This window comes from Telopea speciosissima, chromosome 4 (genome assembly GCF_018873765.1).
Source record: "Telopea speciosissima isolate NSW1024214 ecotype Mountain lineage chromosome 4, Tspe_v1, whole genome shotgun sequence".
Lineage (NCBI taxonomy): Eukaryota > Viridiplantae > Streptophyta > Magnoliopsida > Proteales > Proteaceae > Telopea > Telopea speciosissima.
In genome coordinates this window covers 66180661-66196833 of record NC_057919.1, presented here as the reverse complement: position 1 = coordinate 66196833, position 16173 = coordinate 66180661, and the positions used below count along the sequence as shown (strand labels likewise).

Genomic DNA, 16173 nt, shown 5'->3' with positions numbered 1-16173 from the left:
GCTGTCTATTTTGACATTTTAAACCCAATCCATGCATTGGTTTCACATAGAGAACACTAAAAATAATACTTGTGGTTTTGATCCAAGTTTGATACTGCATATTGTTCTTGGACATGGTATCGAATAAGGTTTGACCGGAACATAACACCTTCATTATAAATCAGATTATTTATATTGAAGGTGTTATATTTTGGTCAAACTTAATTTGGTGTGCGCAAATGCTGTTTAAAATCACCCTGAATGAAAATATTTTTTTAGACATCAAAACAAATGAATATTTTATCGCTCTTTTAGTTTTTAACAATGTTTTACCCTATTAAGATTTATGAAGTTTTTAGATTTGAGAAAAACCCCAGCATTAGAAAATTGAAAATGTCACCTACCGCCGAAAATCCAGTTTTGTTCTTAAACTGGGGGGGTTGACTTTTTATCCTTTTGGAATTTTATTTTTTAACTATTTTTATTGGATTCAAATAGGGGGTATTTGCTTATTTATGAATAATATCTTAAGTAATAAAACATTTACTTGAATGATATTAGGCATAAATAAGTGTCTGACCTGGTTTCTGGCATAAATAAGTGTGTCCTAGTTTCTAGCCAGGTTTCCTCAAGTTTCGATGGGTTGAGTTGTATTAAAGGCATGGAAAAAGAACTCGGTCGAAATCGACCGAAACCACCGAGATATCTCAGTTTCGCAATAAACCAAGACGAAACTTAGTGGGAATTTAAAAAGTTCCAGGTTTCGGTTGGTAACGACTGGTACATTATAACCCTCCCCAGACCCCGCAGTGGCGGGAGCACTAGGTATGCCCTTTTTTTTAAGTAACATGTGATCTCTTGATGGGTAATGCATCCTTTAGAGACACTATACTCGAAATGTCTTCATTTACTAAGCTGTAGAAATAGCTTTTCCATCTCTCCTTAATGTCCTCATCACTTATTAGAACTTTATCATCTTCACTTTTAATGCATCTAACATGTTCAAAATCTCTATTCTTCCTTCCCCTCGTTTTGGATACCTTAATGATAGCTTCTCCCTTTCTTTGTGCTCAAATTATTATAAAGATCCTTATATTTCTTTGTCTTTGCTTTCCCCTTTCCTTTGTGTTTTCCTTAAATCCAGTGATAAATTCCCAAAATCTTCTCTCTCTCCCCCCCCGCCAGCAGCTGTATGTGTGAAAATATCAGGATAATAACAAAATGGAGTTGGTTGACGTTAACTATTCAAAATTGGTGTGGAAATATTAGGATAATAACCAAATGGTGTTGTTGATTTTAACTATTCCAGCCTTCTATGTTTTGGATATATTTCAAGCATTGATCATGACTTGTTACAATTCTAGCCCAGGAAGGTAGAATTAGTTGCATAGCCCAACCGGCCACCTTGAAAGTGTTAAGAGTGAGAGAAGGGTGTACTACTGACTGTGTGTGGTAAAGTCCTTTGTGATCTACTAATATGATATTCCTTTAGGCTGAGAAAGAAATGGGGAGGTGGATCGCAATCTTAGGTTTTACCAGTCAAATCTGATGGTCTCTGTTGGTGGCATTCTGATAAGTTTGATATTTTTGTTGTAGTGTTGTCTGTCTTTTGATTTTTGATACTTGGTCTGAACTATAATGGTGAATATTTTGGTGTAAACTACTGTTTGTTTAGGCTTTCTAGTAGTTGCTTGGTTATTTATTTTACAGAACTTCCATTAGGAGTCCTAGTCCACCTTGGAGTCAAAGGAAGGGTCTAGAAGAGTTAGGCAACACACATTCTTTGTATAGGGGTATAAAGGTTCATCTTAGTGTCGGTAACGAATATACATGCTAATTGCTCTGAGTTCAAGTCGTGTTTGAAACCCTTTTGTATATTGCTGTTCATTTCTTACCAAAAATGGCATACCCATATCAGGGTGTTGTGCTTTGGATACAGATTTGGTTCTCCCTGATTGGAGAACAACACAGCAACTAAAATAAACATTTTTCGGGTGATTTTTTATATGCTTCATAAAGGATATGTTAATTTCAGTTAATAGTCCGGGATGATCATTGTCATAAAAAGGAAAATCTTGTAACCATTGTGTTGCTGATTCTACTATGAATTGAACTTACTATCGGGGTTTTAAATTTCGATTTCAGCCACTGTAGAAATAAAAATATTTCAGGGAGATATGTTGAGTCTAGTGGAAGCATTGTAAAAATCATGGACATTATAGAAATTTAAATGAGACTTCTGTATATGATATAAGTAGAAGGGACGATACAACCATTTTAGAATGTTTGATGGAGATTGGATTCACATTGGTCATAAATATTTGGTATTTGGCCATAGTTGTTGGGTTTCTTTGAAGGAAGACAATTCATAATAAACTGATACATAATCTATTGGCTATGCTCTTCTTTTTACTCGCATAAGTTTGTTTTCTAAAAATGTATGATATTAGAAAATCAGAGAATGGGGAAAATATGTAAGAAAAAGATATATATTTGTACATTTCAAGGCTTTATATAGGTTGGTTTCTGTGTGTCTGTGTGTTTGGTTTTCCATTTTTTGAACTATTGATTATGTTATAATATTATATGTGAAAAGGTTGGGCATGCTGCCGGTGTACTGTAAGCTAGTACCCATTGTTTGTCTCTCTCTCTCTCTCTCTCTCTCTTCTCCCCTTTGAAATGACTCTGCTCCCTCTCCTATATAATGCCCCATTCCATGCCCCAGTAGTGCCGCCCGCCAGCATACTGCACCCATTGTGTGTGTGTTGGTTGTTTTCTTGGTTTTTTTTTTTTTTTTTTTGGGGTCGGGGGGGGGGGGTTGTGTTGGGGAGAAGTGGAGGTAATGGGTGTCTTTACATTGACTGTAATGAACATTCTGTACTGCTGAAGTAACATCTAGATTAGTTTGACCAAATTGCTACTAGTCAAAATCTTCATTTTATTCTAGTGAGATATTGATATTGTGCCTGTTGTTTAGCCGACCCCATTTAGTTGGGATAAGGCTGAGTTGTTGTATTGTGCCTGTTGTTTGGTAATTGAAGAATGTTTCTTTGATGTCGACACTTCTTCCAAAATCTAGAAGCAAGTGGTTAGAACCTTCTGTCACTGAACTTCATCATTCTCTGCTTCATATGTTGTTGGGTGTAATGGCTTTACAGGAACGTGGTTATGCACAATTGCAGGCAGTGCCTAGTTCAGTTAATGATCCTGCTCGCTTCCAACAGGTATTTAATGTTTAGTACATTGACATGCAAAAAGCTCTATTTATGCTTATGTTCTTAACTCCAATTTCCTCCAAATTTTCAAGGGGCTTCAGGCGGCTCAGGATTGGATGTGGAAGAACAAACCTGCAGGTTTTGGCAAATCATCCTTTAGACTGTTAAACTTTTATTCATGTTATGGATAGGGTTAGGTTTTGGATATAACCTCAGGTTTGCAAGTTAGGGGGGCCGAGAAGTTGGAAAGGTGTGTGAATGTGATTATTGGTGGTGTTGCTGCCAAGATGACAGTTTGAATATTGAGACTTGTTTGATGAGACCCGGGACTTAGGCTACAATTATCAGATGTGCTTTAAGCAGGATGAGATCGGAAGACCCACCATCCTTTTCTTTTGCCATGGTTGCTCGTGAATTGGTATTGGAACAGCATTTGATCCAGCTGCCACCGAGCTTTATAGCAAGGTCATCTGAGTGGTTGGATGTCTGATGTTTTAGTCTGGACTTCTTTGTAACCCCAACGTATGTGGAAGAGGGGGTTGTGGGGGTGTTTGGGGGGGGGGGGGGGGAGGAAATGGTGCATGGGGTTGGTTGTAGTGGTTTAATAGACACAACCAAAAGAGAAAGGGATGGCAAAGAAATTCTTCCACTTCTCTTTAGAGATGCTTGTATATATTTTTGTTCACTTTGTGCTCACCATGTTGAAATCATTTTTACATTCTCTAGGAACTTGAAAGAGGAGAGGGTGAGATCCGGGATACATGCTGGCCAACAGGAACAACCCGAAATGCCGATGGAGCTGTCTCGCAGCATCAAGCTCACTCTGTGATTTGAAGGATGGAAGGGAATATGTGCGACGGGGACAGCATTACTTTTCTCGAGTATTTGCAAGGAAAATTATTCATTATTTTGTCTACTCGAGTGTCTGAGGTTTTACTGTCTCATATAATTCGTACTTTTACCTCCAACAGGAAAAAGGACAGAAAGAATGAGCAACAGAATTCCTCTCTCTCTGTCTCTGTTACCGTATAAATATTTTTTTATATACTAAAACCATATCATATCCATAACATATTCAAAGCACACGATAAGCATAGGGAGGAGTCAGTCGAAAGAGTGTTTAAGACTAGCTCCTACTGCCTACTAAGAATGCAACCAAAGCACCAGACTGGGACACTATTAGTGATAGTAAGAGTATATATATCTCTTGTGAAAAGATTGGGATTGGTTTGGAGTGGATGAAGTCAATTGATGAATCTACAGTTCCTACGGATCTGGCCGTTGTTCCCAGTGAGTGGTTTCAAACTGCCCATTTTTAACATGGATGTCTTTGAAGTCCTGGAAGAAGGTGAAAGGGTCATTGGCGTATACCTCAACGATCTCGTGCGTAATAGCACTTGCGGTATCACCTCCTGCTATGAGGTTGTTATCTAATGGAAACAGACCCTCCCTAGAGATGAGGTTTATGTGATACTGGTTATCGAAGGTAGGCGGTGTCACTAGTTCTAGTGTAGCTAGTGTTGCATTGCCGGATTCTGAGCAGAGCTGCTGTAGTGATGCGAGGAAGTCAAGGTTGACGATCGGCCCGTAAGACCTGGAGTAGTCACCACCGTTGCTCATGCCTTTGAGCCGTGAGCTGAAGGTTGAGCACTTGGCTTTTCCAATGGTGTGTGCACCTGTGATGAGTTGATTCCAAAATGACAGTGAATCGATAAGTTGTTTGGAGGATGAATTAAAAGTAGGCTTGAAAGAAAGAGAAAGACATCGACACATAGTTAATAAGGAGAGAGAATATTAATAAAAAAATATATTATAATTGTGAGAGGAAGTGTGTTGTGGGTAACGTGTCCTTCCTTTTCACATATGTATATATAAAGAAAAAATTGATCATTTGATGAAGAATGAACGAACTGGAGAGGGCAACCATGTCGTGGAGGATGAGAGTTGTTAGTAAAAACGTGTTTAAAATTTCGTTTTAAACATGTTTTGTCGTATGCTTCTTAAACATACGGTAAAAAACAGCAATCGACAAACATTCTTGTTTAAAACACGTTTTTGTTTTTTTGGCATTTTTTAAGACCTTGGACTTAACTGACCATATCTCTCTTTTTCGAACTTTGATCGGCTTAATTCTTTTACCGTTGTAAAGATGATTCGAACGGCTACATTTTTCATGATATCGCCTTCAACTCAAAGTCAATGCATGGATACCAGAAATAGAAGCATGTATTTCAAATAAAAACTCCCTCAATTTATATGAGAATAGTAGCGTTTTTTTGGTTCCGTTTTTTTGAAATATAAACGTTTAAAACCCATACCGTCTATTTTTCGTTTTTTACCGTTCTCTGTTTTTTTGACCGTTTTATTTGACCATCCGTTTGCAATTTTTTACTGTTTAAAACCCGTACCGTAAAACTTTGTTTTATTACCGTTCCCCTTTTTGCTAACTATGGTGAGACCGACGTCCAGGAACTTGATGGTGAGTGTTGCCACGTCGGAGTTGGGGCCCGGGATGTTACTGTTCGCTGCTGCCTTGCTGGCAATCAAGCTGTCTCTCCTACCCAGCTGGACTTTCCACCCGGGCCCACCTGACTGCAAAATCAAGAAGGAGAAAAAAGAAAAAAAACAACAATGATCAGGCCCATTCTCTTTATTTATAATCTCCTAATTAATTAAGAGGTAAATTATGAAAGAAAAGCCAGGAAAGGAAGATATTTGTATGCATGGATCTATTCATTTGATCTAATTAATCCTATTATATGACTATGTATCATCCAGCAGCACGGATGCGTCATCTCCCTGCACTTCAGTATCTCTCTATGCACTAACGTAAGAATTATAGTAAGTGTGTTTGAGCAATTCAGATCGTCTACGGCGCAACTGCCCGTAGCAGCTTGTACCGCGCAGATTGGGCCGTGCGCGTAATGGCCGTCTTACCTTTGCTCAGGCAAGGCATTTGAGCAGAGGTAAGGCGGACTTTGCGGGCACGACTCAGTCTGCGCCGCTCAGGTCATGCTGCTATGGGCAGCGCACCATAGAGGATCTGGATCCTTGTTTGAGAGAGAGAGAGAGATGCAGGGATCCAGATCTTCTAGCGCATTGACTTCCTTACCCCTACCCGAGCACCTTGCCCGAGCGAAAGTAAGGCGGTCATTGCGTGCGGCCCTCTGTCTGCGCAGCACAGGCAGGACAGGACAGCACGCTGTAGAAGATCTGTGTTGGAAATGCGGCCATGCAAGGTTCATCAGAAACAGCTCTGGCCACCCAAGAGAAGATAATAGCTTCTACTTCGGGACAGCTACTCTGGTATGCGTTCACCTGAAGAGACCCACTATCACCACCACCATGGCATGCTTCGATTGTCATCGGCATCTCAGCCAACGCCATCATCATCATCACTACCACCCTAGCCATCATCAATATCATCTTAATTGATGAGCTAGCTAGCAGGAGGAGGTGGGTTTCCATCTCCCACTCTCTCTACGCTTAATAATTACTACCCCAAAGGCCAAAGCTAATTAATGCACACTCTCTAGTACTAGAAAGATCGATCTGGGCTGTTGGGGGGGAGAAGTTTCTCTTATATAGAATTGGATTATATATGAAGACTGTGATGTGAAGAAGAAGCTAAGCTGCTATAAGGGTTGTGGCCGGGGAGAAGCTTCTCCTATATAGAGGAAAAGGAATTTTGGTAGCTAGGTAGCTTAGTGGCGAGGGTTTGTTTCTCGAATCCAGATCGTCTACGGCCTGCCTGCCCTTAGCAGCCATAGCAGCGCACTAGTGAGGCACGGTGCAATGACCGCCTTATTCCTGCCTAAACGCCTTGCCCAAACAGGGGTAAGGCGATCATTGTGCCGCGCCTCATTAGTGCGCTGCTATGGCTGCTACGGGCAGCAGGCCTCACAATCCTTTATTATGGCCTTTCATGGGAAATATCTTTACATATATATCACTATTTTGTGCTTATTCTGTGTGGACACTGTGGATGGATCTGCTACTACTACTCCCTGCCCATGTGCTCCAGTTTTAACACAGATTTTTTACGGCGCGCTGCCCTGTTCTGCTTGTGCTGCGTAGACATAGAACTGTGTGCAATGACTGCATTACCCCGTTTAGATAAGACGTTTGAGCAGGGGTAAGACAATCAATGTACACTGCCTTGTATCTGTACAGCACAGCAGGACGAGCAGCCCGTGCCGTAGAAGATCTGGATTCCTCCAGCTTCTTCATACTTTTCTCACCACCAAACCTGGTCTTGTATTCTACCAAAAAAAAAAAAGAAAAACCTGGTATTGTAAGAGAGAGAGAGAGTGTGTCAAATTCATGTTTCCTTCGTGAATCACTAGCCACCTATTGCTGCAGTTCTTCATGGAACCCCTTTCTTTATCCTCCCAGTGTTTGTGGGATATTCGGATCTTATTGGACTTGATAATGAGGGACTTGTGAGGTTAGCATAACCTTGGAAGTTAATCACTCTGTACCGAATGATTAAGAAGTTTTTGATCTGAATAAAACTAACAAACTTAGCCCTTTTTTTTTTTAACGGTAAAAACAAACATAACTTTTAATTAATTAGGTAGAAAATGAGCTTAAATTTTAAAATTTAGAAAGTAAATAAGGTATATTATGTGTTTTTCTAATGTCTAAAATTTCTCTTAATTTTAAGAAGAAAAATATTAGCGGACATCCGTCTCCCACGGATGATAATCTAATCCTCTATGCTTTAGAAAGCTTCATCCGATAAAATAATTAACAATTGAACCTAGTTTCTTTTCATCCATAGTGAAAAGAGAATCTTTTCAACTATAGGATATGATCCTTTGATTGGACAAAGGAAACGTATTTTTAAACTCATAAAGTAAGGGGTGCAAGTAAATACTGATGAACCCAAAGTTCAATCATATCTACACATTGTTAGAAAAAACAAAGCAACATAAAGAAAACGAAAAAGGAAGAGAATTCAGACACACAAGATAAGATATACATGGTTCACCCCTAAGAAGGAAGGCTACATACATGGCCGAGTGATAGAATAAATCCACTATTTTTGTGAAGTAAATACAAACCCTCATTCTCGCATCTCTCAAAGAGATAACAACAATGTATAAGAAAACCATAACCCAAAAAGTACAAAACTGCCTCTAAAGACCCATCAAGTCTGGTACAGACCTAAGCCAACATAGGATGAAATACATATCAAATCGAAGATCTCGCAAGCTCTACAAGGGTCAGTGCCTATAGCTTTATTGTATGCACTTTTTGACCATTTTGATGTGTTTTGAAAGTGAAACGATCCGCCTAAAAATCACCATAGCAATTTCTGGACTGAGACCAACTAGGCTTCACCAATAATACATCATCAATGGTGTAATGAGAGACCATAAGTAAAGGATAACTTAAACCTTAACGGTTAGTTTCTTTCCATCCATTGTGAATTGGAACGCCTTTGATCCCCATGTAGCCTATCAAGAAATTTGCTATTTATCCAACGGTCAAAACATCAAATCATCTTATCCATACAGCAAAAATAGAAAAGGTGTGGGAAAAATAATGTTGGCCAAAGTGACAAAAGGGCTGATGTGGTATCAACTTAGTGTTGAGACCTTTTGTCTCTAAAATTGGAGAAGATGATAAAGACTTTTCAAAATGTTTGGTTGTAGAGTGAGGTGAGGATAACTTAGCGACTAATAACCATTTGGAATTCAAGGATTTTCATGATAACATTACAATCCCTATAGTTTTTTTTGTTTTTTTTTTTTTTTATGAAACAATCCCTATAGTTATTCTTTTGAAGGCACAGTCAAATAATTGAGGGCACTTTTGAAATAAGGTCATATATGGATCGATACTTGATCATATCTCAAATTAGGTTTAGAATTGCCAAATATCATATTTGAAGTAGGAACATTAATTGCTGCTAGGTGTGATTCAGAAGATCATCCACCAGGGTAATTGATCCAAAACTTTTCGGGTAATCCTGAAATTCAATTCAACTAGAAAATGTGATATTATCTCCTCCTAGAAATCTCCAAACCTCTCATGTACTGAAGGTCACAACATAGCATCATCTTCACAAATAAGGCAAACCACAACTTGGGCTAAGTTCATAAACATGGAAATTTATGTGCTTGAAATTAATAACAAACAGCCTACATTAATTAATTTAATTTGGTACACTTCTTTAATTCATCCAATAAATAACCATGAAAGAAACATCTAGTCAGTCTGGTAGCCTCTCACCTATTATTATTGACATACATGCAGTGCTTTAAGATAAATAAGTGATGCAGGCCACGTCTACTACACCCATGTGGCCAACCCTAACCAGTTCTCTACTCAAATGGACTATAGCCATGCATACTCTTAGAAGATATAAAATACTTCAAGTAAAAATGGTCCAAGTTTATCTGAAGTCTCGTGCAAGTAGAGCCCATGCAAGTGGAGCCCATCCCATTAATCAACAACAGTTTCAGTCAACAATTTTGGATCAATTTCACGATGACACATGTACCATTTCCGAAGGAATTAGACCATGTGCCTTATATGGATGGAAATATCTAGAAGTCTACTTTACAACAAAAACACAAAATGGTGCATGCATTGCTATTTTCTACAAGGAGTTATAATCATTTTGGTAAAGTGTTTCAAAGGTGAGTGGAGAATCTGAATTTGCTTCTTCCTATTGTCCTTTCAAAGTGGAGATATGGAAAGTCTCACCAAAGCAGTGAATCTTCTTATCTTGAAAACCCCAGCACATGGGAATTGAAGATACATGAACTCGTCTCTCTAGGAAAATTATGATATTAAGAAAGGATACATGCATAAGAACTTTAATACTTTAAGTAGACTAATGTAGTAGGCATTTAATTTTTTCTCTTTTTTTGTTTCAAGAATCAATCTCAGTCGTAGGATTTCAATTAGAATCAATGGTTGAGATATTGAGTAACTTTTAGGTTTCTTGTATTTGCCTTAAAAGTCCTACTTATCTTATTTGTAACAGAGACTTGAGTTTTGAATGAAAATTGCTTTGAGCGTTTTGTTAGAATCGTGATGAGTTCTTCCTTTTGAACCTAGAATAGTTCAACCAAGAAACCTTGAAGAAGTTTCTCTCATTCCTAGATGAGTAGGAGTTTTTTTCTTCACCTACTTCTTAGAAGAGTTGTAGGCCACCATTAGAGTTGATTTGCATCCTAGAAGAGAAGTAAGTCACCTTACCCTTCACTTCATCCAAGTTACTTTCATGTCCGCAATTATCATCACTTCTAGCCAGATATCCTCCACTTAAAAAATGAAGAAAAGTTCTTCATAAAGGTTTTTGCCCTTTCTATTATCTCTAATCTCCAATTTATATCACTCAAAAACGAGTTGTGAATTGAGAATTATCACCATTTTACTGATAGTATGTGAATTTGTCCTGATTAGCCTCTTTGTAGTTGAGTTGTGCCCATTCTCCCGATCCTTTGTTCAAGTAACCTAGGTGACCTTGCATAAGTAAGCAAGTGGAAGAAATAAATTTAAAATCCACGAGAGAATTAATTGGAGAATAAGATAATGTTTATATACCCTAGTTAGCTTTGGATTTGCAGTCTGGATTTTGACTCCAGTTTGAAAAACAAATACATAATGGTTAATCCATTTAGATGTTCTCATTCTCAATCACAACATTGAAAAACTCTCTCTCTCTCTCTCCCAAAGGGATTTTTTTCTTATTCACACCCCATAATGTGTCAATAGACTTGTAATCTTACTTTTTTTATTCTTTTAGTATTACATATTGGAAAAAAGATCATTGCCATGCTACTTGGAGCCTGAACCCATACATAAGAGCATGCGAAATTACCGCCCCACCTCCCGTGAAATAAAAAATTTCATCTATGTTCCCTAAGCGTGCTCTCATTGGCCCTCGCGTTGGTGCAGAGCTATGTACGCAGCTTGGCAATATGATCTCTTGTCCACACCTTTTTTTTTCTTCCTTCCAATGAGGGTAAGTTATGTCATTTGACATTCATCCTAAAAAGTATGAAATTATAACTCTTAATACTGACAATGCTATGTCACTTTCAAAATATTTTTGAAAACCCTTCTCTACCCCTAACTTAAAGAACTTTTACGAACAAGATGTAGGACAATTAATTAAATGAAGGTATCAAGTTCTATATACACCTAATAGAGGTGTCAATTAGACACTTACCTCTCTAAAAGAAGCATCGTGTTAAGTTATTCGTGGAAAGTGAAGTAAAAAAGTTGTTTTTGGTATGCATTCTCCGAATAGAATTTGGGTCTAAAATGCATTTATGAAATCTGATTCTTCTTTATTTTCTTACTTCATAATGCATTCTATACTCAAAATCTATTCGAAAAATTCATACCGAACACTATTTTTATTTCTCAAGTCACCTAATCCTGCTTTGACCAGCCCACAAATTAGAGGAAATAGTTACAAAGAAAAAAATTGTGGTCAACCCGGCATACATTAATTTAATTTTTGTTGAGCATAAATAGGAAGGCAGAAAACCTAATAAAGCTAACAGGATATGAACAAATCCAGTCAAGGATCTTCCTAGTCACGTAGCATGATCAACAGATCAATTCGAATCACCTCCCTTGACTAAAGATTTATAAAAATTAAGAAGATAGACAATCAAAGATTATTTCAATAAAAGAAAATTAATAAATGGCCGGGTACCACCTACCCACATACAATAGAGACCGTAATTAATTGATGGCTTAAGCCCTTAGGCTGCAAGATATAGGGTTTCATGAACTACAACCCTAAAAGCACTGGTTAAAATGCATTTAATAAACCCAAGCATGCACCAATCTGAGTCATCTTGGCTTAATATATTGGAAGATTTTTCACTATTTTAACTAAAATGATTCTTAGATGTCTATACACTTAGGCTGTGTTTGGTAATCGTGCATTCTCCAAAGAAAAAAAAGAAAAATTTGGATTTCAGAATGTGTTCTACACCTAAAATCTATTTCGAAAATGTATACCAAACACTGCCTTAACGAGCGACAAACCATATTCTTATTTGTTAGAAGAAGATCCCTTATCATAAGTCTCTCTCTCTCTCTCTCTCTCTCTCTCTCTCTCTCTCTCTCTCTTTGGGGTGTTTTACTTTAGATGACCCCTGGTATTCGCATTGTTCTCAGCAAAAATGATTATTCGGATTTCTTTTATTCCAATAGATTTTTTTTTTATTCTTTGATTTTTTGGATCAATTCTAACGACATCAAATAAAAATCTAAAAAATTTAATTTGATTTTCTAAATCATTTCTAATAAAGAAAGTCTTTTTCAATTTAAATTTAGTCTTGATTCCGCATAGGGTTCTACATGTAGTCCCATACCTCTGCTGTAAGGAAATGTCAATCTAAAAGCATTATTAAGCTGAATGAAGCCCACCATATTCTTAAGATGTATTTTTTGACCTTTAAAAGAAATAGGTGATTCTAGAAACTTCCATATGCTACAGCGGATGCTTTTTACAAATTTGTTCAGTCAATTGAAAAAACTGATAGTCTTGGAAGATCGCAGTGTGAATTCATTATTGCTCTTTTTGAGTCGATCTAACGTTTTGTTTCTATTATTTTCTTTTTGTTTGACCAGGGCCTAGTGCCTTTTCGTGGCATCTTCACTTAGAAATTTTTTTTCTTTTTCTTTGAGGCTTAACATATTTATTTATTCACCCAAAAAATATTGTGACCAATCAAAGATCTAGTTTGACTTGATCCTATTATCCATCTTCTATTACCAATGAAGTTTCATAGGATGTTCAAGGGAGACTTGGATCCTGTTTCTCCAATAAATATTGTTTGTATGATTTGATTTCCTTGCTGATGGTTATGCTGAAGGTAAAAAATCAAATTATAGTTTGTTCTTGTGTCTTGTTTGGATCATCGTATATAAAAAAATAAAAAAATAAAAAAAAACCATATCTAGTGCACAAGACTCCCGCGTTTAGCAAGGCTTGGGGAAGATCAAATATATGTAACCTTACCCCTGCTTCTAGAAAGGCTGTTTTCGGGACATGAAACTATGATCAAGCGTTCAGCAAGTGAGCACTTGACCAACGAGCCAAGCACGACCTTCCCTGAGCATCGTATATATTTTTCATTTTTTTAATATATTTTTTGTTGATCTTTCGCGAAAAAAAAAAAAGAGATCATTTCAACATCTATTTACAACCATATGAATGACTATACTGTCCCTCCACATGTCTAAAATGAATTAAGAGAGAGAGAGAGATAAAGCTACATTGAACTACTTCCTCCATCAATGGATGTTCCTCTGCAAGTCTGCATTAATGTTGAGAAGAGAAAAAAGTGTAAAAGTAATAAGCCAACAACATTCCCAAACGAAGAAATTAAATTATTGCATCCCTACGAGCTATTAAAACCATTAATTTCATCAATAATAAGCATAAAGCTGAGAGCCCATATCTTCACCATGATCTCATCATTCCCCTTCGCCCCCCATCCCTTCTGAATTGAGAATTTCACGAAATCAACATCTCCACCCACATGTTTCTTCCACCACCATTAATCCTTCATTCATTCCTTCGTTCTGTCGTTAATCCATTCAGGAAAGAATCAAAGAAGCTCAAGAGGAGTAATAGCTAACATTACACAAGAAAGGAAAGAAGAGCCATTAATAATCTTCTAGCTAGGATCAAAAAGTGCCTTTTTAGCATTAGTTTCTTGTTTCTTGTTTCTTGTTTCTTGTCCTTCCCTCCTCCCAATTCCATCTATCTATCTTTAGGGTTCCCTTATCCTCACCTTCAATTCCCTGAATCAGGTCTTCAAGTCTTAACCCTAATCTCTCTCTCTCTCTCTCTCTCTCTCTCTCTCTCTCTCTCTCTCTCTCTCTCTCTCTCTCTCTCTCTCTCAATCTGACCAGACCTCCTTAATTTCGCATATCAGAAGGAAAAATGTCTTGAAGAAGTCCATTATCACTTAGTAAAGAAGCTTGAGAAGCCCAAAAACGTCTCTCTTGTGCAAGAGGATGAGTTGATGGAAGACTATTGCAGTTGAAATTAAAAGAAGGTGGAAAGTTGTTGAAATATTGTTGCTGCTGCTGCTGCCGCTGATGTTGGTGTCCATGATGGAATTGAGACTGCGTGATCTGCATAGGCAAGGCGGCCAAGTTAGCAGTAGCGGAGGTAAAGCCTCCGGAGTTTGGACAGATTCCGGCAGAGCTTCCACGAGGCATGACGGGGCTTGGATGAGTGTGTTGGCCTTCGTATGTAGTTACAACAATGGATGGATCATCCGATGATCTCTCCACTCTCTTCTTCACTCCGCATGACGCACTGGTGCAACGATAGTAGTTCCTGCACCATCATCCAGCAGTTTAGAAAACTAAACCTAAAACATTGTAAGAAAGAATAGAAATCACAAACAAACAATCATTCAATCGAACACAACGATTTTCGTGATTCTACAAGATTGCCTACATCCACGAAGAGATGAGATGAGATGAGATGAGATGAGATTATAAGGTTATAGGTGTTCGTCCTCACACTACACTACACTGATTGTATACAATTTCAATAATCAAGCAAAGAAATGTTTTACCAACAAGGAAAGATGGAAAAAAGATATAATACCTTGGAAAAGGGCTATTCTTCACAGCTTTTTGTCCGTACTTTCTCCATCTATATCCGTCTTCTAGATGATCAAGCTCGCTTTTCGTCATGAATGCAAATCTCGGTTCTCTCTGCCGTTTCTGGTTCTTCTTTTTAGGTTGTTTCGACCTAATTAAATCCAATAATTAATAAAACCAAATCAAATTTTATTTTTATTTTTTTTTTAAAAAAAAAAAAAAAAAACACAGATCTTCCTTCCTTCAATTCGGAAGAGGATTAGGAACGGATCTGATACCAACTGATATGAAACTTGAAAAAACTAAACCCTATAAATCCATTTACAAGCTAAGGTAGCCATACCAGAAAATGAAGAAGAAGATCGAAGTTGGTGTTATTGGTTTTTGTTTAAGAGAAACAGAAAGTAGTTAAACTTACGGTTCCTTGGGCTTCTCCTCTTCTTCCTGGTCCACTGCTTTGGTCTGTTCATCGTTAGCGGCTTCCGTAGACGATGATGAAAACGTGGAGGATTCCGCAGGTGGTGGTGCCGTTGGTGGCGACAATGGCATCTGCGGTTGTTGTTGGTGATGGTGGTGCTGCTGTTGCTGTAGGAATTCGAATATGGAAGGATTGAGATCTTGGATACCCAGTAAATCCATGAAGCCGATGGACAACCCAGGTTTCTCATTTTCGCAGTACATGTCGAAGATGGTTTCTCCTGATAAGGGGAAATAATTTGTGGTTGTAGGTAAGTGATGATCGGGAAAGATTGAAGAAGAAGCAGCTTGGTTGGGATTCTCTGTCTCTGTAATCTCTCTCTTTGGCATCATCATCGTCAGCTCATGTATCTATATAGATAGATATCCTCTTTAATTAGCAGCTAAAACAATGGCAGACAATTCTTTCTTTTGGATCATCTTTTGTGGTTACTCTTGCTGCTACGTTCTCCTCGATCTGTTCTTCCATCATCTAAGTAAAAGGTTATTAGATTTAGGGAGAGAGAGAGAGAGAGGGAATGACAGGATACTTACTGTTGAGTCTTTAAGGTGTGAAAACGAGGGATAGAAATGAGGAAGAGGTTTATGCAGAATAGATTGAATGGGTCGCGACCGGAATTTGACCGGTTATTGTCGGTAAAGAAGTGGTACCGAAGAACATCTTGATCTTGATCTTGATCTTGATCTCCAAGGTCGGTGGCATTCAATGCATATACACGGCAGTAGTGTAGCAGAGTAGAGAAGAGAATAAAGTAGAAAAAGAGAGGCAGTGAAGACAAATGGGTCAACGCTTTCATACGCGTGTTTTTGATCGGTTAATGGACCTGTGTGAACGAGGTTCCCCTTACACGTGGGTTTATTACACCGTATAGTTGGGAATTCTCGTTCGTGTGCA

General features: G+C 38.0%; 2 protein-coding genes across 3 annotated transcripts in view; one reads left to right on the top strand and one right to left on the bottom strand.

Annotated features, from left to right (window-relative positions):
- LOC122657470 (flowering time control protein FCA-like) overlaps positions 1-4110 on the top strand; it is a 50228-nt gene extending 46118 nt beyond the window's left edge. For both annotated transcript variants that reach the window (XM_043852178.1, XM_043852179.1), the window contains 3 exons: positions 3138-3203; positions 3287-3332; positions 3921-4110. In XM_043852178.1, the coding sequence (XP_043708113.1) occupies positions 3138-3203; positions 3287-3332; positions 3921-3928 (120 nt within the window). In that variant the 3' untranslated portion in view covers positions 3929-4110. The remainder of the gene's footprint in view (positions 1-3137; positions 3204-3286; positions 3333-3920) is intronic.
- Positions 4111-14072: 9962 nt separating this feature from the next.
- On the bottom strand, positions 14073-15614 carry LOC122659558 (WRKY transcription factor 23-like). The gene is made up of 3 exons (XM_043854661.1): positions 15220-15614; positions 14806-14952; positions 14073-14529 (listed from the first exon to the last, which is right to left on the bottom strand). Exons 1-3 carry the CDS (start codon positions 15612-15614, stop codon positions 14103-14105), a joined length of 969 nt encoding a protein of 322 aa, XP_043710596.1. The 3' UTR covers positions 14073-14102.
- Positions 15615-16173: the final 559 nt, after the last annotated feature.